Genomic DNA, 23,414 nt, shown 5'->3' on the forward strand with positions numbered 1-23,414 from the left:
AAAAATAAATTATTTTCTGGGCTTCTTCTATCTTAGACAGCTTTGCTGTTCTATGCTCTAAATGCCCCAGAATATATTTCCCAGTGAATGTTTCTGATGCAGTTTATTGAGACAAGGTTCCTCTCAGCTCTTGCCATGTACTGACTCCCTCCCTTGGTTCCCTGGATAAGCTGTGTTTGGGACATGACTAGACCACGTTTTCCAGCATCTGTGGTTGGTAGGAGTGTGATCCCCAGCAGGCAATTTCAAAGTCTTATGAAATCACTTAGAACAGGAAACAAAAGTCCCAAGAAAACCCCAAAGTGTGGGACTGAACGATGTAGGATGGCCGTAGCCTTCCTGCTCTTGGGGTAGGTTGTTTTGGTTTGAAGTGCTGATTTTTGACCATCCTGTGTTCCCAAATGCTTTACGGGCTGTAAGTCCTTGTGGAGAGGAAGAGTGCCATCTACTGAGGGACCAGTGCCTGCTTCAGGGCAGCAGCTCCTGAACCTCAGCACTCTGCTCAGCCAGCTCTTCTCTGCGCTCTGAATTTCACCTGCTCAGCCCGGTCGGCAGTTCCCCAGGGTGGCATTGCCAGGGGTTTGGCTTTTTCTGTGAAAAACTCCCACAAAAATCCTGCATTTGAAAAAAAAAAAAAATCCGTTGAGGTTGTGTTGCTTCTGTTGTTGCAGGGTGGGATGCCCCTGGGGCCGATGCCGGCGGCCGGAATGCCGTACATGGGACAGGCATCTTTCCTGGGAATGCGCCCAGCCACCCCCCAGTACACCCCCGACATGCAGAAGCAGTTTGCAGAGGAGCAGCAGTAAGTGGCATTTCACTGACTCTTGTTTGAGGGGAAGATGTGGTTTCTCTGGAGCAGTGTCCGTTCAGGGCTGTAGAATATTGTGGAATATTCCATAGCCTTTGGAAGCAGAAACTTGCCGTGAAAGTCGTCACAGAAATTATTTTTAGATTTTTTTAAAAAGTCCTTCTCCCTCAGGAAGAGGTTTGAGCACCAGCAGAAGTTCTTGGAAGAAGAGAGGAAACGGCGGCAGTTTGAAGAGCAGAAACAGAAGCTGAGGCTCCTGAGCAGTGTGAAACCCAAGGTGTGTCCTGACAGTAACTGGAGCGTTGCCCTCCACAGGACTGGTGTTTTAATGGCTTTAATGGGATGGTCTCTTTCAACAAGCACATCAGTGGGGAACTCACTGTAGTCTGTAAAATAAATACTTTCTGAATCTGGGACTTAGTGTTATTATGCTTCAGGAGGTCAGTGCTGGAAAAGAAGGGCATAATCTAGCAGCAAGTATTGCTAATTCCAGCACTGAAGAAATGGGGTTCTGAAGTAAAACTGAGCAGTTCTGTGAATTTTTCAAAATGTTTTCTGTGGTGTTTCAGACAGGTGAAAAAAGCAGAGATGATGCCTTGGAAGCCATTAAAGGAAATTTAGATGGTTTCTCTAGAGATGCTAAAATGCACCCAACACCAGCATCACATCCAAAAAAGCCAGGTTTGTAATTTTCCTCATCTTCCAACTGAAAAATAAAACTCCAACGTTTGAAATCCTCAGCAGGGGGGAACTAATTCCAAAAAGTATTTTTATTTAGTGGTACAAAGTGAGTGGATTAACTGTTTTGTAAAATCAAGTGCCATTCTAGTAACTGTTGGCTTGTTCAGGGTATGAGGGGGAAATATTACATATCAGCCTTTATTAAAAGACTTGAAATCTTGAAAAGAAAGCTTAATGTGCTTTGCTTAGTGTGAAGCATCAAGGAAATTGATAATGCATTCTTTTCTAGTCAGAGCATTAATTAATGTTTTGCAGAGAGCTTTTGAAGATGGGAAGTGCTGTTTTAAGTGCTAAGAATGATCAAAACACTCTATAAAGACTCAAGTGGGGTGTTACAGCTGACTGGGGGGTCATTGGGCATGGTCAGACCAAGCCTCTGTTCTCAGTAATTACACTTGGAACAATTGCTACCACAGATTTCTTATGGACTGTGGTATATATTTTTCAGTGTCTAGGCTGAAACAAAGCTTATCTAGACAAGCTTTTTCCTCTGTAAAACCTTTATCTCTGCTGTGGATTCACTCTTTGATAATTAGGAAGTTACAGGTGGTTTCTGACAACTTCCCCTTCTCTGTAGATTTGCCTGTCCTGCACCAGTTTTGTTAAGATGGGTAACACTGGAAGGGATCAAGCAGAAAATTGTCTACATGAGCAGACATTTCTTTTGTATCTTATGATATATTACTGAGTTTCTGGGGATAAAACATTCCTCTGAGGGAGAATGTCCCCCTGTGCAGACCCCATTATGTCCAGTTTGAAATATTACCTCTGGATTTGTTTTAACCCTCTCTGTTTAAAACAAAGAATACTTTCACAGCCAGTGTTAAGAGCCAAGTCTCAAAATATTCATATCCTAAAAGCCTGGGAGAGAAGCTGCGTGGTTGGAAGTGGCTGCTCAGCTTTACCTTGTGTTTGTTGTGCAGACAATAACAACCTTCACATCTCCCACGAAACTCATCCAGCGCTGTTTCCCCTCACCCATTCTGTGTGTTTGCCACTTTTACCACCTTCCCACCCCCAAAGCTTTCTCCTCATCACTTTGCATTGTGTGTTCATTCCATTTACAGATCATCCCACACCATCCCATCCCGCTGTATCTGTTTCCCATTCTGCTTTTCCCGATGATGAAGAATTTAGTGACTTTATACAAGGGCCCGTTGAAATCCCCAAACTGGTGCCTCAACCCACCTCTCAGCCTTTCCAGCCTTTCCATCCTGCCACTGAGGCTGGGCAGCTGCTTTCAGAAAAGGCTGTGCTCCAACCTCTCCCTCCAGCCCAGACTCCAGTGTTGTCCACCCTGCACGGCACAGCTGGGCAGGTTCCTTATTTTCCTACCTCTGCATCTTCACCCAGTATCCATAAAACAGGTAACTCAAAAGTATCTTTTTTTACATGTCACCTTCTGAGCTACACACAGTCTTTACTTACTTTGTTGGGATTTTTTTTTAGCCTGTCTGGAAGAAGTAATATGTAGGCAATTAATAGAAACCTGCTGATCCCTGGAAAAGATGGTTTCAGTCCCTTTCTTCCTTCCCTTGGAGCTGTGCTGTAAGAGCAAGTCACATGTAGATCCAAATATTCATAAATACACAGATGCCTGATCTTAGGTGAATTAAATCTTGTGCTCTAGCATCTTCCTTAAGTCTGTGTGGTAGGAAAAGACACAGTGGAGATGGTGATGTAAAAAATAACTGCTGCTGTGGAGCACTTGTGTGCTTCCTCCCTTGGAGGCTGAAGGGGTGGTGGTGAGATGAACGTGAAGAATTTTGGAGATGTAAGTAGGTGCTGGGCACTTCTGCTACTGATTATGCAACAGTAATCCTACTACAGGAAATAGTTTCATGCCTTCCTTCTCCTTGTTGCCTCTTTTTTTGTTGTTGTTGAATTTGTTGTGTGTGTGGTAAGAATGGGGCTATGAAAGTGTTTGAAGAGAGTGGTGCCGTTGGTCTGAGCTAGGACAAACACTCATCTCTAACCCATCAGTGGTGCCAAGAGTACTTTTCCTTTGAAAAGTGTGGAATTGCAATCCGGGTGGTTAATAACAAAGTGTAAATAATTCCTCCTGCTGTTTATTCAGGCTCTTCCTTGGAGGAGAAAGTCTTAGCTAATGGCTCAAATGAATCTGAACAGGAGCAAACCAAACCTAAAACATCCGAAGGTGGGCACAAAGCCTCGGCTGCAAGCCAAGCTCATCCCAGTCTAACCAGCAGTGACTGGGATGTTGTAGGTGGACAGGAAACTGGTCCCACTGCTGCAGAGGTGCACAAGGCTTCAGAACAAAACAGAGCAGTTGAAGAGTGTGGTGAGCAATGGAAACATTTGACAGAATTTCAGTCTAATGAGACGCTGCTTGATCGCTAACGCTCAGCTCACTAATTCCAAGGCCAACCCTGAATAATTTTGCTCTGAACGCCTGCTTGAATAATGTGTCAGTGCCTCCTGCTCCTTGCTCAAAGTGTAACTGCCATGATTTTTGCTCTGAACTTTCTCCACATGAGTTTATTGCTGTAATCACCTTTAACACGTTTGTTTAATCAGGTTTGCTGCTTTAAAATATTCTGTCCTTCCTTGGGTCAATAAAAAGATGTGCTCTCTAAAGATTATGATTTTTTTAAGTATTTAAGGAAGTTTATTGCAAAAGTTGGTCAATGTCATGGTGGGTTTTAACCTTTTGACCTTGAGGGGTTAAGATCTTGTTAGGTTAAAACTCTTAGCTAGTTAATACTTGTTTCCCAGACAATTTGCTGCTCATATCTATTATGTCTCAAACTGTCTGGGCTTTAGGGATGAAAATTAAAAGCTGGACTAAATGAAAACTAGAATAGTTCCCAGTGTTGTTGAGGATGAGCTCAAGTACTTTGTGAGGAACAGGCATTTATTCTGCATTATCATGTAACTACAAATGGCAGACCTGTCACCTGGGTGTCATCAAGGTTTTGGGTAAGGCTTTCCTACCTGTCAGCTGAATATGCCTGAGAATTCCATGTCACTTACTGGATCCTCAGGGGGCTGAATTTTATCAGAGAGATTCAGGGATGAGAAGCAAGAGTTGGTAGGATGCAAAAGGGTATGGAAGAGGGGTTAAAGCTAAAGAACAATGATACCTGAGGAGGTAGCAAATTTATTTTACTTGGCTGGTGAAATGGAAGGAATTGCTTACATTAAAATGTGCTTGGAGTTGTGGGATGATTAGAAATTAGACTGCAGTCAGGAGGGAATCCATGTGGAAGATGAGGAAATGCAAGGGCACTGGGAAAGACAATGAAATCTGAAATTATTCTGATTTTTGTCAGAGCACCATCCAAGATGAGCATAAAATCTGCTGAGGGAGACCGAGGTGAAGAGTCCACACAGTGGAGAAGGAATAAGCAGTTTGCAGGGAGTGAAGTGTGGCAGGTGATGTTCTGAAAGGCTGTAGTAGTGACAGGGGCTGTGGTGTCCCCTGGAGCTGAAGACTGGGAGCAGTGGAAATGTGGAATACGATCTCGCTGAGGTTCAGTCTAACAGGCTGTTTGTGGATTTCCCAGGTGAGGATGTTCTGGTGGAACATTGTGGTTCTCATGGTAGGTATGGGTTTATTTATTCCACAAATAGCCCTAATAGATAGCAGGTAGTTGATGAGAAGCTAAATGTGATATGACACAGAAGTGCTGCTGTGAAATGGTGAGACAGTGAGACCTGTGCTTCTGTGCAGCTGGACATTAACAGGGAGGCACGTAAGGAGCTCCTGATTTCATTACACATATAACTGTTTTCTCTGTTACTACCAAATCATTCTAGTACTTATTTGGAAATACATATTCCTGCAGTATCTGTTTTTCCTCTGAGCACAGTGATTCCTATCTGAACTCTTTGCCTGAAATGCTGAGTGATGCTGACCAGCCATGGTCTGTTCTCTTAAGATCATCATACCCTGTATATCCTAATGCAGCTGCTGTTGTTTTTCTTACTGATTGGAATACATTTAGGAGTTGGAGTGTTCCCTTCCCAGGACCCAATTCAGCAAATGATGCCTCCTTGGATTTACAACGACAGCTTGGTCCCAGGTAAACAAGGCAGGGGCGTTTAGCCAGGTGGGCGGTGTGAGGGGTGAGTGTACCTGTGCTTGTGTGGCCATCTATGGATCAGAGAGTCACTCAGTCATCAAATGAATCCTGTGTCTTTGGTATGTTACATATTTATGGTGGCCTTATCTGCATTTGAGGAAGGATGAGTTTTATTCAAGCATGTTAAGAAATTCTAGTTTAAACATTTATGACAGCAGCTTATCCCAGTAGAGGTTGCATTGCTGATAATGCTGCTTTCATGGGTATTCTGGTTTTTGGTGTGTCTTTTAATTAGGCAGGCTCATTTCTGAAGGCTATTTATCTTGTATGTGTAAATAACACAGTGAATAGAAAATGAAATGCTGTAGTAAATACTGATTACACTGAGGTTTAAATACATAAAGCTGTTAGAACCATATTTTTATATGTGTTATCCTGCAATTTCATTAAAGAAACATGGTTTGAAATGGAACACTAAGTATATTTTATATAAAATATTTCTTGGCTTGTGTTAAGCTTATCTGTAAAGATGATCCAATAATGCTTTTGGATGAAGCACAGTACCAGGATGCTGCTATCTCACCTTATGCTGAGTGTTACTAATTTGATATAATGTTGAGTTTGAGACAGGATAGAAAGGCAATAATAAATTTATTTGGAAAGAGCACTTGTCACTGTCTAACACTGACTCCCTCTTGTACAACAGAGCTGTATAAGAAAATCTTAGAAAGCACTCTGACTCCTGCTGGAATAGATACAGCCAAGCTCTACCCCATCCTGATGTCATCTGGGCTGCCCAGGGAGACCCTGGGGCAGATCTGGGCTCTGGCCAACCGCACGACGCCCGGGCAGCTGACCAAGGAGGAGCTGTACGCGGTGCTGGCCATGGTGGCCGTCACGCAGGTACCGCTCGGGGCAGGGCACGGCACCGACGGCCCCGGGGGGGAGCGCCAGGGGCTGCTGCTCCACACTGGAGTAAAGCACTGCTTCTGGGGAGGAGAAACTGCCCTTGTAACTTCAGCAGGGTTAGAATGTTATCAGTTTCATGCCTTACTCCTTCAGTGTCAGTGGAAGTTCTTGGATACACTTACTTGTGTTTTTAGTATAAAATACTGCCTACTTTCCTCCTGTTGTATCGAGATCTGTTCTGCTCAAACTATGTGGCTCCTGTATCCCGTAGTCTGTGAGTCTTTCCTCATGGAAAGGGTGGTCAGGCCTTGGAAGGGGCTGCCCAGGGAGGTGGTGGAGTCCCCATCCCTGGATGTGTTCAAGGTTGAATGACTGGATGTGGCACTCAGGGCTCTGGGCTGGGTGGGGCTTTGTCACAGGCTGGACTCGATGGTCTCGGAGGGCTTTTCCAACCTCCGTGATGCTGTGGTTCTGTATTGAATGTAATTCACTTCCATTTCAGTGTAACGGGTGTCTGCTCGTTCCTTTGCAGAGGGGGATTCCCGCAGTGAGTCCCGACGTGCTGAACCAGTTTCCCGCTGCTCCTGTTCCCACTCTGTCGGGGTTCCCTGTGGCCCTGCCCGCGGTGAGCCAGCCCCCGCTGCTGCCCTCGGCCCCGCCGGGCTCCGTGCCCTCCGTGCCCTCCGTGCCCCTCGGCATCGGGCCCCCCGTCATGGGCATGGGCATCCCGGCCCCGGCCCCGGCGGGAGGAGCTGCAGCTCAGCCTTCCGGAGCCTTCCTGCCCTCCTACCCGCCCGGCCAGGTGAGCCCGCTCCCCCTGCCTGGAAAACCCCCTTCCCGGGAAAGGGAACTAGCCTGGAGCTGCCAGACCCACAGAGGGACAGCGGGCTTTGGGTAACTGGCAAAAAGCAGAGCTGAAATCTGACAGGTGATGTCTGAAAAGGTGAAGTTGTGCCACTGAGGGTGTTCTTTCACTTTTTCGGTTTCTTTCTGGTGGCACTAACAGAGGCACACAAGCATCTCCGTTACAAAGGAGGATTTTAGATGTAGTTAGGATTTTGTAATGCACATAAAATAGAATTTTATTTGAGCTACACAGCAGACTCTAATAGCTGGTAAAACAAGGGTTTTCAGGAGAAGCTGAGAACTCAGAAAGCCTTTGGTTTCCAAAGGTAAATCACGGCAAGGGGGGATAAATTTTGCTGTTTGCAAATATGGTTCATCCCTCAGAAAATCTCTCTTGTGGTGCTTTTGCTGTGTGATTGATTTTAAATTATTGATTGATTTAAATTATTAATATTTGCCTGTACTAAAAGATGACAAGGCTATGATCAGTAACACATTTACTGTGAAAGGAGTAGGGCTCCTTATTCACCTGTTCTTCATGCTTGCTCCCTGTAACCCTGTATACCTGGCGTGTGTGTGAGTTGGGTGAGGCACAGGCAGAGTGGAAATGCTGATGATGCTAATGCTGAAAGGTTCTTCTCCTTCCTTCTTTCCTCTTGGTCACACTGCTCTGAGCTGCTTTCATGCTGTATGGCAATTGCAAAAGCCAACAGCATAGCAATTTACTTGTTTGTAATTCAGGTAGTAAAACCAGAAGATGATGACTTCCAGGAGTTTCAAGATGCTTCAAAGTCTGGCTCCCTGGATGATTCTTTCACTGATTTCCAAGGGGATGTAGCCGGTTCCTCCAAAGCAGCCAGTTCCCAGCACCGGAGCAGGTACCATCTCTGATTTCCACCCCTGCTGTATTTTAGAACTCTTTTAAGAACTGAAATGTTTTCCTTCTTTGTGGGGACCTTTCTAGCCTGTAATTTTCATCCATCACCTGAGTTCTGCTCTGACAGTTTCTTTTGAAGGTTCTTACAGCTGCAATTAGACTTCCTGAATCAAAAACGGCATTTGCTGTGCCATAGGTGGTTGATTTTTCTTTAGCATTCCAGTCATCTTGCTGAGGTCAGTTGGGTTTACGAGGTTTGGATGTAGGTTTTGAGGGGTTTATAGTCCTGCACAGGCAATTGAAAGTTACTTCACACTGTGCATCCAGGGAGAAATCTTATATCAAGCTGTTCAGGAAGAATACCCTGGGACAGAGGAGTTCTGCATCCAGTATTGTGACCTCCCATTACAAGTAGGACCCCTCTAAAGTGGAAAAGTGCTTCTTGGAGTTCATAGAAACCATTTGCTCACATCAAGGTCTTTTCTTCAGGCCCTGAATATGGACCCCAAAATTTATGTCAAGAACACAACGTTGTACTCTTAAATACCTGAGAACTCCGGTGGACAGAGGGGTTATTTCTGTCATTTCTCTGTCCAGTGCTTAAACTTTTGATACCTGACTATAAATCTCAGTTGAAACCTCATTCAGAGTCCAGCAATTCTGGCTTTTCCTTGTGGGAGACTGCCAAGATGTAATTCCAGATCAGGTAAATTTTGAATAACAAAATAAGTAAGTGAGCATGTGTCCTCCCTTTGAGAGTTTGCAATTAATCTTTCAAAGTCTACAAAGACTACATAATTTCACCATTCTTTCCTTTTGCTGCTCATGGCAAACTTTTATGCAGCTCCCAGGTGTCTTAATTGTAGACAGACACACTTTCTGTGTATGAACTGACTGTTCTTAGTGGCAAACAGAACCAGGATTTCCAGGTGAGCGCTGATTACCAGGTGCTTCCTCAGCAGTGACATCAATGGGGGTGCTCAGCCAGATTGTTCTGTTACACTGACAGATGGTTTCTGTGTAAGAAAAGTTAATTTTGCTGATGGCATAGAATCCTGGAGTCGTTTGGGTTGGAGGGGACTGTAGAGATCATCCAGTTCTCACACCCTGCCATGGGCAGGGATATCTTCCACTATCCCAGGTTGCTCCAAGCCCCGTCCAACCTGGCCTTGAACTCTTCCAGGGATGGGGCAGTCAGTGCCACACAGATCTGAAGATGCTGTTTTAAGTATATCTTACATTAGATGTCATTTTGCCACTAAAGCTGATCTGTTACTGGAGGTTTTGACAGAAAACTGTTTGTAAATTGCACAATGGGAAGTAGGGGATCATAAAAAAAATTTCAAAAATGGTGTTTCTTTTTCACTGCAGCAGCTCTCTTTATTCGCTTGTGAAAGCGTTCAGTTTTGAACAAAATGTTACAATGAGCTATAATCTAATTGCTTATGGAGCTTTATTTAAAAAAAAAGCCATCTGTGGAGTACAACTGATTAACCATTCCATTTGCCAAGATTGCATATCTAATAGCCTGCTTTGCAGGGATGGGAAATTTAATTATATTACCATAAGCTCTGTTTTTTTGCCGTTTCACTGTCTGTCTGCAAGCACCACAGCCCAGCACCAGCACGTGTGTGAAAGTGCTTGGGTTGTGTGTTGCTTGGAGGCTGCTGATAAGGAGATTTAAATGGCTCTGGAAAGATTCTTGCTCCAGGCTGAAGAACACCATAGAAATTCATTCAGGTTTTCGATGTGAATGACACGAACTAGAGGTAAAATGCATCATTCATATGTAAAGGATGTTGTTGTGCAGAGCTGCCAAGGTCTGATAAGGGGGCTTGTGTGGAGGGCAAGCAAAGCTCTCCCAGAACAGCTCCTAAATCTTCCAGCAGTTGCTAACATGGTGTTAGGTTGTTATGGCAGTTCTACTGTAAGAAGTAGGGTGTGTTTATGCAAAAAGACTTGACTGTGGAACCGTGGATTAATCCTTATTTTGCTGACTAGATACCTGCCTAAACTCACTGATTGGCACTGACATAAATTCCAAGTTCTCCTTTCATTTTTAACACTTTATTCTCTTAATTTTGCAATATGTAGTGAAATATAAGCAAAATCAGATAAGCTGAAAGTATGGAGCTGTCAAAATCTTGTGCAGTTTTAGCTCTTTACTGTATCTAGTTGTATCAGGGAGAATTTTCAAAAGGCATCAATTAAGCAGCAGTGATTCCTGGGCTATGTCTGTGTGCTTGTTCTCTCCGGGGCTGTGAATTCCTGTGGTGTTCTGGAGTATTTTCTCCATGTTTTGATAGAAATTAAAATCAAGAATGGGGCAAATTGATTTCTGGCCTAAAAAAATATGATTAGGTGAGATAAAGTTGGGAATTCACCCAGCTGAGGCCGTTGACATCAGGTTCTGGACTAAGCACTCATTAGGGCAGGAGCTTAGGGGTAACTGTAATAGGAGGCTCCTGTAAATAAAACCTGGAAATGTAGATTTCTTGTGGAGGAATTAAGGAACTTTGCTTTTATCTCTTTTGTTTTTAGTGTTCCTTCCTTACTAATGCCACTCCCAGGTAATAAGCCGCTCTCACCAGCTGATAAATACGCTGTGTTTAAAGGAATGGCAGCTGAGAAGCCTCCTGAGACTGCAGCTGCTTTTGGAGGTAAAAGGACAAATACACAATCACTATGAGCCATTTAGTGTCATATTTTGTATCTTTTATTTTTGGCATTGATAAGATATTAATATTTAAAAACTAGAGCAATAATATAAAATTTACTCTGTGAATTCCTAATATATGTATGTCAATGCCTTTCTTTCCCCGTGTTCTCCAGATGGAGGGGACAAGTACAGCGCTTTCCGGGAACTGGAGCAGCCAGCAGAGAGCAAATACTTGGGTAAGCACTGGGGTTTTCACATATTTTCATTATAATTTTTAGCATTTCTCTGTACGAGCTGCAGAATTTCCGTTGCTGGAATTCCAAAATAATGGTGCTTCTGCTTCCCTAAGCAACTTAGCAGGAAGCATCCTGAAAAAAACTAGATCCTCTTGGAACAACCTGCTAATTGTGTTTCTGGAAGACTGGCATCTCTTCCGGGTGCTCCTGAGTTTTATTTTAAAGCAATGGCATGGTTGGAATTTGTTTTAATAAGGAGTCATGTGTTTCTGAAACTCCTGTGATGTTTTGTGAGGTTCTCATGCTCAGAACCTCTTGAGGATTAAATGGTTGCAGTGAAATGGGATAACATTTGATCTCATTCTGTACATGTTCTAAAATGTAGAAGATGACTGTGTTTGCCTGCTGTCCAGGTCTGACCACTCTTAACCCTTTCACCAGCTCACATTTCTAATGGGAAGCTTTGCAATTCATCAGTAAGTTTAGTTTGCTGTGCTGTTGTAGTTTTGATCAATGAGTGGCAATTTCAGGAATATTTATCTTGTTGCTGAGCCAAGTGAATTGGTTTGGAGGGGAGGGAGAGTGGAAGAATAGGTCAGGTGTGGTTGTGGTCCTTTACTACCATTATGAAGAGTATTCCTTTAAATCTGTGTTTAAAATCCAGTTAAACTATTTCAAAGTATGACACTGTGTGGTAGCTAAAAGATTAAATGTTAATGGTGTACTTCTAAAGTAGAAAAAATCCGTTTGTTGGACACTTGTCCTAAAGTAAGCATCATTACTTTAAAATTACAAGTAGTCCAAGTATGTACATGCTGGTGAATGGGTTAAACAAGTCAACATTTTCATGTTCAAAAGAAATTGCTTTATAAAAAAATATTTGTGTACGAACAGGAAGAAACTTAGAAAATTAGTACACCGAAATATTTAACATAAATTCAATGAAAACATTGTCAGCTAATGTTTAATCAGGTTTAAATTCTAATCCTTGCACAGCACGAGCTTGCATGCTCTGGGGAGTTGGGCTGGAGGTCAGCACTGGTGATTTGCTGTGCCCACGTTCCTGGGGGAGCCTGTCCAGGCTCTGAGCACAGCTGCAGTCAGCCTGGGCAGGGCTGGAAGGGCCTGCTTATGCTGCAGTTCCCGAAGTCCTGAGCACTTCTCACTGTGGATGTTCAGGTGAATCTGGCAGAAAACAGGACTGAGTAGATGCTCCATGAGGAAACTGCAGTATTTCAGGGGGAGGAAGGGAGGAATTGCTTCTGTAAGGAAGCAAATACTGAACTGCTATAAGTGACATTCAGAATTACATTTATTGCTTGGCAAACACGAGAAGGACGAGGTGGGGAGAGGAACTTGAGTGGAAGCTGAATAAGAGAGTGTTGATCACCTTTTGAAACTGTTTGTCATGGTGTGTTTTGATATGAACTCAGTGAGAAGGGAATTTAATATGACTTCAGGAATGAAGCGTTTGCTGGAGTGGATATTGGAATTGCTGACCTTGACACTTGTGTGGCAAATGGAAGTTGAGTTTGCAGTTCTGTGTGCATCCGGAGGTCTTTAATTTAAATTGTTTGCATAAAAACTTCTGACATTGCATGAAATAATTTGCTTGCTTGCTTGCACGGTGTGAGTATGATGTATTTGTTGCTGCAGTGTTTTACTGTTGTTTTCTCCCTGTTTTCGTTCCCAGGAGATAACCTTGCAGAGTTCAAGCCCGCAGGAGTCGATGATGGTTTCACAGATTTCAAAACCGCTGACAGTATCTCACCATTAGAGCCACCCACAAAAGACAAAACCTTCCCTGCACCCTTCCCTCCTCTGCCTGCTCAGCCAAAGCAGCAAACACAAGCCAAGACCCCTTTGAACCTGGCAGACTTGGATCTCTTTTCCTCTCCTGGAGAAAACAAGCAGCCGTCCTTTCCACCTGCATTTAACACCTCAAAACCGGGCTCCTTTCCTCCCCCGCCCCTTCCATCCACCACTGCCCAGCCAGCACCCAGCAAAACTTCCAGCTTAGCTGATGACTTTGGAGAGTTCAACCTTTTTGGGGAATTTTCTAACGGCGCATCAGCCAGTGGACAAGATGACTTTGCAGACTTCATGGCTTTCAACAACAGCGGCGGATTTTCCGAGCAAAAACCGGATGACAAATACAATGCACTGAAGCTGGAGGCCGGTCCTGTTCCTCAGGCTGGCTCTGCTGCCAGCACAGTGAAGGGTGGGCAGAGTTCTGCCACCACTGCTACGCCCACCAAGTATGACATCTTCAAACAGCTGTCTCTGGAGGGCTCCGGAGCGGGCTTTGAGGAGGCGAAGGACAGCACGCTCTCCTCGGTGAAGAGCGATGATGATTTTGCCGACTTCCACTCCAACAAGTTTTCTTCCACGGGCAGCAGCGTGGATAAGTCACTGGTGGACAAAGTGGCAGCTTTCAAGCAGGCCAAAGAAGACTCTGCCTCGGTGAAGTCCCTGGATCTGCCGTCCATCGGGGGCAGCAGCGTGGGCAAGGAGGATTCCGAAGACGCGCTGTCTGTTCAGTTTGACATGAAACTGGCTGATGTGGGAGGAGATCTTAAGCATGTCATGTCTGATAGCTCTTTGGATTTGCCAACAGTTAGTGGCCAGCATCCACCAGCAGCAGGTGAGGAACTGGTTAGATTGCTCTGGTAGCAGAGGTGGTGGAGGTTTCGTGTTCTCTGTGCTCAATTACAGTATTATGCACTCGTCTTTCAGTAGTGGAAGACCCTCAGTGTGTGTCCCCGCCAGCCAACGGCCCCTCAGCGGGGCAGTGATTAGTGTTTGTCCTAGAAGACTATAAATAGAACAGTTCGAACTCCAGGCCAATTTATTTTTGAGATTTGACAACATCGTACTGGTACCTGTTTGCTATTGGCACTTGAGGGACTCAAGTGGAAAATATTCTAATGCAAACAATGTCATTCCGTTTTTATCAGCAGGATGATGGCAGAGTCTCCCTTTAATCTTGGTTTCCACAAAGCATTTGGCTTGGGGGCTTCCCAAGGGTCGGCAGAACACTAATTTGGGTTGTTAATGAGGCTCTGACTAATCACCAACACTGGAGTATTCCCCTTATGGGGGGGCTCAGTCAGTGTAGCCAGGCTCTGCAGGACTGCAGGTAGAGTATTTCACAGACCCTTTAGTGTTAAATCCCTCCTAGGAATCATTGTGCCAAGGGGCTCCAAGTGCTGCTCTCCTGATTGGGAACTCTTGGACCTAAATTTAAACCATGGGACTCCTACTTTATCAGGTTTCCACCTGCTTGAATTTCCCTGTATGACATCATTCCCAGGGGAGTGAACTGACCATCTGATCCGACCACAAAACAGATTTCCCAAGTGTCCTGCTTTTTCTGTTCACGTATACATAGGAGATAAGCTGTAGTTAAATGTTCTGTGGCCTTCAACAACATGGGAACCATTACTGTGTTCTAGAACAAGTTTAATGCAGTCAAAGGCTTTTCTGAACAGGGGAACATACAAACTGTAAATGTAGAAGCTCTTACTGCAAGAATTGGTTATTTCCACATGAAGTATTTCTTCCATTTTTTGCAGATATGGGTAGAAAAAAAATATACAGTACTGTAATTTTGCATTATATGATATTTTTAAGTAGGGGTGAGAATTAAGTTGGCAACTTTGAGGTGGAAGATACTCTCTAACAGGGTACAAAATATCAGGAATAATTTATTAGCAAAGACATTTAATTTTCATATTACTGCTTGGGAAAATTCCAAGTTGAGTGAGCTGTCAAAAACGTAGCACCTACAGTGTATTCTTGAATGTTTACTTTGGGTTTGAAAGCACTTTTTCCTAATATTTTTCTAGCCTCTTTTAGTGGTAGTTTGACTTCTGTAGCTCTTTACAGGACGTGAGCTTTTGCCACAGCAATCCTTGATGAATAATTGCCGTTTGTGGCAGGAAAAGCCTTTTTTTGGTTTGTTTAAGGGGGTTAGCCCTTCACGTGCTTGTTGCTAAACTTTTGAACTCTGAAGTACTAATTAGAAGCTATTTTTATTAAACCAGCCTGTATTCTCCTATGGTGCCAAGCTGGATGTTACTCCACAGGGAGGGTTTTGCTCCTTTTAACTGTTTGGATTCCGTAGCAGAACACGCTCTGGACAATCTGCTGCGAACGCCCCTGTGCTCCCCTGTTCCTTCCTGCGGGTTTGGTGCATTTCAAGCTGTGAAACTGCTGATGGGCAAGTCCTTTTTTTTTATTTTTTTTTTCCCCCTCCAGTTTACATGAAGTTAAAAAGCAGATTTATTTATTTTTTTTCCCCTCTCATAATTTCCTTCGCTCTGTAAATGTAACGTCAGAAAGGGACGGTGCCCCTTTGTCACCTCGCTGCTGGGAAAAGGGGGAGACTGCTCCTTGGGAGCTGCATTCCTGCAAGCCCTGTGTCACATCTCCGGTGGAACAGCAGCGGGACAGAGGTGCTGGGGGGTGGTCTGGCTTGCTGCCATCCCCACACAGAGGTGTGTTTATCCCTTGGCTCTGAGATCTCACCCTGGAACAGCTTCCAGGTATGGGCAGGTAGGTGCTGACGCTGGGAATTAGGAAGAAATCCCTGAGGTGCTTCCCGTGCTTTGTCCTCTGAGGGGTGAAAGGTTCCCAGTTTTGCTCTCTCCGAGGGGGATACAGTCTCTTTAAACTTTGCTCTAACTCTGTGTGGAAGGTAGATGATACTAATTATGTTGCCTGATTTCTCTTGCATTCACTCCCTATAACCCTTTGAGCACTGGCTGCATGTTATTAGTTTGAACCAGGCTGCTTCTTTTCTACCAAATTTCGTTTCCCTCTGAGTTGGAAGCATTTTAATCAGCACCTCCTCGTGTTGGATGGACCTGGTCTGCTCTTCCTGCAGCGAGAGCGAGCCCCGGCCGGGCGCTCCCAGAGGGTTGTTCTGCTGCACTGGCACCCCTGTAAAGTACCTTTTCCTTTGGCATTATTGGAGATCTCTGTATATTTTAATCGACTTCAGGTTTTTTTGCTGCTTTTTCTAATGTCTGATTTCAACTAAACATTTCCTGTGTGAATGTGCCTTTTCAGATCTGCTTTGATATCTCTCTTCTGCAAGTATTGACCTGCATGCTTTACTCTGATACCGCCCTCCCGAGCCTCTCTGTATCACTATCTTTTGTGATCTGTAAGTCCTGCTGTGTTAATAAATATTATCTTGGCATATTTTCAAAACGTGGGGATGTGTGTGATTTGTTGCAAACCAGCAATGTATCTCTTTCTCTTCAAAAATACAAAGTTTAAAGTTCTAGTATCCCCTTAGGCTGGTGGGTGCCTTTCCTCTTGCAGAGCAGAGTGTGGATGAGCTTCTTTCTCCTCTTCCAAAGCTTTGACCTGGCTCCCTGTGACCTTCTGAAACTTTACATATCAGCCTAAATAATATTTTTCAGAAGAGCAGTGTTTGAGTAGAGAAAATGTGTGGTGGCAGGGTTTTTTCTGTGAGTTGGAACTGGAAAACTGTGTTGCTGGCTAGACCTTTTTGAGTAGAAGCCCATCAAATAATATTCAGATATTTCTTTAGCTAATCTGAAGTTCATCAGAGCCCCAAAGTAAACACCCTGCTCCCTTTTTCCATTTTGGGAGTCCTGCCTTCTGAATATCAAAACATTCAGCCATGAATGACAGCTACCAATTTGTGGCCTGTAATTATGTCACTTCACATTCCTCCAAATCCTGGGCCTCTGGCAGCTTAGGATTAACATTAAATTAGCAGACAAGGTAAAAAGCTGAAAATAATTGAGATGTGGAATGAAGTTAAAATGTTGTGGGGTTTTGGAGTTGCCACAAGAGTAAAAGCCAGACCAGGAAGCAGAATGTGGCTTTTCTTTGCACTGAGCTTGAGAGGCTTTAAAAGAAAAAGGGAAAAAAACCCACCCCACAACAGCCCTCTTTGATTCTGGAGATCAGTAGGTCATGCCCAGCCCTAAAGCTTTTTAAAGCAAAGCTTTGAACATAAACCTGAGCCCTAATTCTGCAGGGCCCAAGCTGTTTGTGTTTGTTCAGCTAATCACACCTGGAGGAGGGAGAGGAACGTTCAAGGCTGTATTTATTACATTTTTGTCCAGACTTGACAGTCAGATTCACTGCCTTGCTCTCATTGAAGTCAGTTCTGTAAACAGAGGAGCTTATCCACCCGGATTTATCCCGGGAATGTCTCTGACACGTTTGCCATGGCCTTCCCAAGGGCACAGGGGCAGCAGCTGCCTTGGGCCTCTGTGGGACTGAGCTCCCAGTGTGAGCTCAGGGGGCTTTGTTTTGCTGTGAAACATTGTTTGTAGTGATAATTTAAAGGTAATTAGCAAATCCTGTAATTCCATCAGGTTTGGAGGCTTTTCTTTTCTGTTTCTTTCATTTTCATTTATTTTACAGTCAGCATTCTTGATGGTTTCCACCTTAGGTACTTCCATCCTGTAGGGACAGGAAATGGGAATAATTCCCTTATTATCAGCTGTTCCAGCTGAGAAATGGGCTTTGGATTTTTGTGGTTGCTGGCAGGCAAGACACCCACAGCAGCAGTGCACACAACCCCGTGTTCCCCCAGTTTCCTCCCACCTTTGCCAGGTGGAGACCCTCTGAAGTGGTGAGGAGGTGGTGCTGTCTCCATCCAGGCCCTGGATCGTTGCTCAGGCTGCAGGGGATGTTCCCAGGGTAACAGGATTGCTGCTGCTCCACTGGGAGCAGAACTGCGTCACCCTAACAACCAAAACGTGGCACAGGACTCACAGTGACTTCATCAGGATTTCACAGACACCGAAATCCAAAAACCTGAAACTCTCCTGTGCTGGTGAAAAGCACTAAATTTATTCCAGTCCTCTGGAATTGCCTTTTCACTGTTCTTTAGGCGATCACTGATGCTGTCAAGGGTTTTCCTTGAATGATTAAGCTGTTGACATTGAAGGCTCCAGCTTGTAAATGGCCTCCAGCCATAACTTAATCCTTGGTAGTTGGAATAAATTATTATAGTTGGCTCAAATCAGGGATGGCAAGATTTTCTGCTGATGAGATAACACTGGGAAACAGGATTTTAATTGTATTTCATCCTGTCAGGCTCATACAGGTGTAGCTGGTCCCAGGTGAGGGTCAGGCAGGTTGGACTTTGCGTTTGGGAGTTCAGATTGGATGGAAATCTAGATGGAAAATAGATGGTAAATATTCCAAACCTTTTGATTTGGAAGAAATACTAATTGGGTTTGGTTTTAACTTCTTTACAAAAAAACTGTGTCCCCAAAATGAAGAATTTTCGTAGAATTTTGAATGGATTTAGTCTTTGCTCTTTTTTTTTTTTTTTTGATGAAATTTGATGCTTCTCATCAGTTCAAATCCTGTTCTTACTCCTGTCCTCCAGGAGGACATTGGGGTTGCTCTGTGGCCTCTGTCTTGCCCAAGTGTGATGCTTAGTTAGAAGTAATTAATTTCCCCCCTTACTTAATCGTCTCTTGCTTTGCGAAAAGTATTACTGATAGACATTCATACTTAAAAATATTTAATTTTTAAGTTTTTTCACTGGCAAAACAAAGGCTAAGGCTGCCCCAACTGTAACCAGAGCTGACACAGATCTGTGCTCTTGGAGGAGCAGCTCTTAACGCTGCTTGATAAACCCGTCTTTGTGCCAGCAATAAAGACACTCCCACCACAGAGAGCTCCTGGGGGTCACCAAGAACTGCTGTGCACGTGGGAGCTGCTGCTACACTTATTGGTGGTGGCCACTGCTCTGGAACCTGCCGGGGGTAAAACCCCTCCTGGTCAGGCAGCAAATGTGCCAAGAGCTCAGAGGATGCTTTTGCTTTGCCGTGCCTGTGACAGAGGGGAGGGTTTGACTTCCTCTCTTCAGAAACCTCCAAGTTGTGGTAAATGATTCTCTGAAGTGCAGCACATGGCACAGCAAAATGGTGTAGGTTTTCTCCTGTAAAATTCTTCCCAAAGTGAGTTTACCTGGGCTTATGGGCAGTTCCACATTCTTATTTTCCATGCTTTTCCCTAAATTGTTTTCAAACGGCTCGAGCTGTAAACACTTCAGCTCTGAACACGCTGTTTTTCCTGTAATATAATTCTCCTAGGGAAGTTCATTCACCAGAGTAATCCTGTTGGAACTATCCAGATAAATCAAATGTGCAGAATTGGACCATTGCATTTCACCTCAGCCCTCACAGCTCTGCAGAGGTTTTGTGTCTGCCTGAATTCGCAGAGACAATCTTGCATCTTAGTTTGTGAGTAACTAAACTGTTCTTCAGCCTTCCCTGCCCTGACCTATTGATTGCAGGGGAGTTCAGGATTCCCCTCCGGAGCCTGCTGCTGGTCCTGCCTGTCCCTGAGCCAGGGTGGGATCAGGAATGCACTGACCTGGTCCTCTGGGATGTGTTTGCAGCTCAGAATCCTAGCAGTTATCAAAGGAATAATTCACAATAGGACGTGAGTGTGCAGGTCCTCACAGTGGGCTCATCACTCTTCCCTTTCATTCCCAGGGAACACTGGAACAATAGCAATGCTCAAATCTTTGCTGGGCTTTGGAGTCAACACAAATTGGAAGAGAAAAAGGGGTTGCCTAGTAGCCGGTGGTATTTCCAAGATCCCAGGATTAATTACAGTTGGCTGACATGTCGGAGGTGCTTCTGGCTCCCTCTTTCATGCAAAGCTTTCATTTCCCTTCTTTAAACAAAAACTTGAGAGCACAAGATGTGGTTTGTGGTGATGAATCACCGGTCCCTCTCCCGTCGGCTCCTTTCACCTCGGAGCCTCCTTTCCGTGCAGTTCTGCTGTGAGCAGGTGATTTCATCTCTCCTCTGTTTACCTTCTGCTTCTCTGCACATTTGATATTCAAGTGGCACTTTGAAATCTTGCTGTCTGTGTGCGAGGGGCTCAGTTTGGATTTGGGATGCTGTCACGGGCAAATTGGCAGCTGCAGGAAGACCCTCGGGAAGAGCTGATGGATGACACACCGTGCCTGGCTGGCCCATTAAACTCCATCATTATATTGTGTATTTGTTAGATTTTTCATTAGCAGTGTATGTGGGTCATGCCTGGGAAGCAGCCTGAAGCCTGGCCTGCTCTGCCCTTCCAGTGAAAGGAGTAAACCGAGGCAGAAATGGTTTGTTAAAATGGTTTAATCCTCAGGCTGATGTGGCTGGATCGAATAAAGAGGGCAGCTGGGGAGTCAGCTTGTTCCCACCCTGGCTCTGTTAAACCCCAGTGTGCCAGACCATGGTGTTTATCACCAGAATCTCAGCTCAGACCACACTCAGAGAACGCATTTTGTGGTTTGGGTTTGCTGTGCCTCGAGCCCGCTGGACCCCGGGCGCTGTGCAGCCGGATGTCTAATCCGAACTGACAATTGCTAATGCTGGAAAACAAATGCCAAATGTAGGAGAGGAGGCTTGGTTTGTTGGTTTTTTTTTTTTAATGCTTTAATGAAAACTGCCCAGCCCCTGGCTCTGTGCCTTCACTGGGGATCAATCTCAGTGTGAAGGTGAAAGATCAGTGGGGTGGGAGCAGCGGAGCCCCCGGGCACTGCAGGCTCTTTCTCATCCCTGCCCGTGGCAGGGAGAAGAACCTATTGGCCCATGTAATCACCAGGTGAGTATAAATGTTTGGAGCTTTCTGCAAAATAATTGGATTTTCTCTAGACTTAGCTTTTACAAACTGTTTATTCAGTTAAAACATGATCTTCCCAATACCCCTGTCAGTCCTGGCACCTGGAAGTTGGACGAGTCGGCCGTGCAGCGCTGCAGGAGCTCTGATAAGCTTAAACAGGATTTCTAGTTTTTTTAGATTCTTACAGCACATTTTTATGTGTTATTTGTATCAAAGCGTGAATATAAAATTAAGGTGTATTAATACTTTATCGGAGGAATGGAAAAGTCAGCCCAGTCCTCTGTGTGGCTGGGTTTGATAAGATGAAATAACGTGTTAAGATGTTTGAGTTGTAACATTTATATTTTGATTGTAGATCCTGCAGCCAGGAAGCTGAACTGGTGATCTGTGCAGCCTGGACTGGCCAGAAACATTGATTTTATTCTTTTTTAGTCTTTCTTCACTACCTGTAGCAGGGTGGTGACTTTGAGCTTAAAACGTAAGACAGCATTCAAAGGTCAAGGCTTCCATTTATTGAACTGGGAGACTTTTGTGTTAAATGCTCAGGTGTTTTTCAGATTATTTTTGTGCAAACTTCAGTTGGAGGCTCACCGGCACTCCGCTTCCCGGGCTTGTTCTCCCGGTTCTTTCAGCCTCTCGGCCGGTTGCGTTTGAACTTCGGCCTCTAATTGTGGGGGTTTGTTTCCCTCAGATATCGATGACTTAAAATGTGCCCCTCTGGGAAGCTGCACCAGTGGCTCTGCAGTCAGCAGCCTGGCCAGCTCCGACTGGTCCGACAGAGACGACCTCCAGCAGGGCAAGAGGCTCTCCCAGCCCTCGGGGAGCGGATCCTCCGCGGCCACTTCTGTCCTCCAGAAGAAGGAGACCTTGTTTGGCAGCTCGGAAAACATCACCATGACAACGGTTTCCAAAGTGACAACCTTTTCCAGCGAGGATGCCTTACAGGACGTTTCCTTTGCAGCCTTTGCAAACTTTAAAGACTCCGGGCCGATCTCCAGCGGGCCAAGCGACGATGACATCGCAGACTTTGGGGATTTTGCGAGACCTTCCTCGGAAGCTCGGGGTGCAGCAGCAGCTGACGCAGCCCAGGAGGCAGATCTCCTCGCTGCCGGTGTCTCCTCTGAGCTGCGAAGGGAATCCACGGATGACTTTGGAGAATTCCAAAGCGAGAAACCAAAAATCAGCAAGTTTGACTTCTTGGTGGCAACTTCCCAAGGCAAGGTGAAATCCAGTGAAGAGATGATCAGGAGTGAGCTGGCTACCTTTGACCTGTCTGTGCAAGGTAAGCCTGCACAGGGTGGAGGAAGTTTATGATGCATCTGCTCATCAAAGGCTAATTTTCCTAATTGAATTATAAAATTGGCTAATGGAGGCTGCTGGAAATGACCTGAATCTTCTTGTTGATTTCTGTGGCATTTGGAGCTGGTCTTTTTCTACAAGGAAAGCATTTATTGTGCCAAAAAAATTGTAAGAAATGGAAAACTGGGGAAATTTATACCAGTCACTGGGTAAACAGAAGGATTTGTTCTTCCGGAGGAGTGGGACAACACTTGGTGCCGCTTCATACATTTTAAATGCTCTGTGATTTATGAGTAAAGGAGTAACTTGTTTATAACCTGCCTCTTTAGGGTCTCATAAAAGGAGCCTGAGCCTGGGTGACAGGGAGATAAGTCGCTCCTCACCTTTGCCAGCCCTGGAGCAGCCGTTCAGGGATCGCTCCAACACCCTGAGCGAGAAGCCGGCACTGCCCGTCATCAGAGACAAGTACAAGGACCTGACTGGGGAGGTGGAGGTAAGGGATTACCTGGAACAGGAGTGAATGGGCAGTGACATCATCAGTGACATCATCAGGGTGAGCTCAAGGGTGTTCTGTATCCAGCTTTTTGGGACTTCAGCTCTTTGAACTTGGGGGGTGATTCTGAGGTGGTGTGTGGGTAAAGCTGGCTGTTGTGAGTGGAGACTGCTCTTAATGGAAGTTTCTTCTCTTGTGTCTTTAAAAGTCTTGTGAAGTGGGAAAATGCTGTTGTCTGAAACACAGAATCACTTGACCTTGCAGCCTAAGCTTATAACTGGAAATTAGTTACAATTTAAATCTAATCCCAGCTTTGGCACGGCAGAACCATTTGCTTTGGGAAATGGCATCACTTTTTGGCTGCATGGTACTTATTTCTCTTGCTCATCCTGAGAAGGGATGGGAAAAGGACTCAGATTAAATTCTGCTAATCCGCATCTCTAGAACAGCAGACTGTGACAAATGTGTCAGGAGGGGGTATGTGCAGTGAAACTTTTTACTCATATATATGTTCTTCCTTTTGTGACTCCCAGAAATCAAATTTTAGAGTTCAGGTGCAAAGAGAATGTTGAGAGAATGGGAGAAAAATTAAGAATAGATATGTCGAAAGTTCACATGGCTGATCTGCAGATAGTCTTTTGAAATACCTTTCTGCTGTGTGTCTGTTGTGTGAGAGAAAGGGAAATAAATGTGGGCAGGAATAAGACTCAGCCTGTCCTTCCTCTCCCCAGGAAAGTGAGAGGTACGCCTATGAGTGGCAGAGGTGCCTGGAGAGTGCCCTGCAGGTAAGTCTGTCACCTCCTCCTCCTGCAAATCCTTCCCTGATCCCTGCAGGAACCACCTCACTCGCTGTTTAAAACCAACAGGCAG

General features: G+C 44.8%; 1 protein-coding gene across 6 annotated transcripts in view; it reads left to right on the forward strand.

Annotated features, from left to right (window-relative positions):
• Positions 1-23,414, forward strand: part of SYNRG (synergin gamma) — a 39,681-nt gene that overhangs the window by 7,093 nt on the left and 9,174 nt on the right. For 2 of the 6 annotated variants that reach the window (XM_050321584.1, XM_050321585.1), the window contains exons 4-18: positions 672-802; positions 980-1,085; positions 1,378-1,489; positions 2,617-2,916; positions 3,627-3,851; positions 5,518-5,595; positions 6,302-6,498; positions 7,037-7,306; positions 8,092-8,228; positions 10,769-10,887; positions 11,060-11,122; positions 12,816-13,766; positions 21,444-22,034; positions 22,381-22,544; positions 23,276-23,329. In XM_050321584.1, the coding sequence (XP_050177541.1) occupies positions 672-802; positions 980-1,085; positions 1,378-1,489; positions 2,617-2,916; positions 3,627-3,851; positions 5,518-5,595; positions 6,302-6,498; positions 7,037-7,306; positions 8,092-8,228; positions 10,769-10,887; positions 11,060-11,122; positions 12,816-13,766; positions 21,444-22,034; positions 22,381-22,544; positions 23,276-23,329 (3,498 nt within the window). The remainder of the gene's footprint in view (positions 1-671; positions 803-979; positions 1,086-1,377; positions 1,490-2,616; positions 2,917-3,626; positions 3,852-5,517; positions 5,596-6,301; positions 6,499-7,036; positions 7,307-8,091; positions 8,229-10,768; positions 10,888-11,059; positions 11,123-12,815; positions 13,767-21,443; positions 22,035-22,380; positions 22,545-23,275; positions 23,330-23,414) is intronic. The other 4 variants (XM_050321588.1, XM_050321589.1, XM_050321586.1 and 1 more) reach the window with 3 other exon arrangements.

Source organism: Myiozetetes cayanensis, unplaced genomic scaffold (genome assembly GCF_022539395.1).
Source record: "Myiozetetes cayanensis isolate MyiCay16 unplaced genomic scaffold, myiCay2020 scf27, whole genome shotgun sequence".
In the NCBI taxonomy this organism is placed as follows: domain Eukaryota; kingdom Metazoa; phylum Chordata; class Aves; order Passeriformes; family Tyrannidae; genus Myiozetetes; species Myiozetetes cayanensis.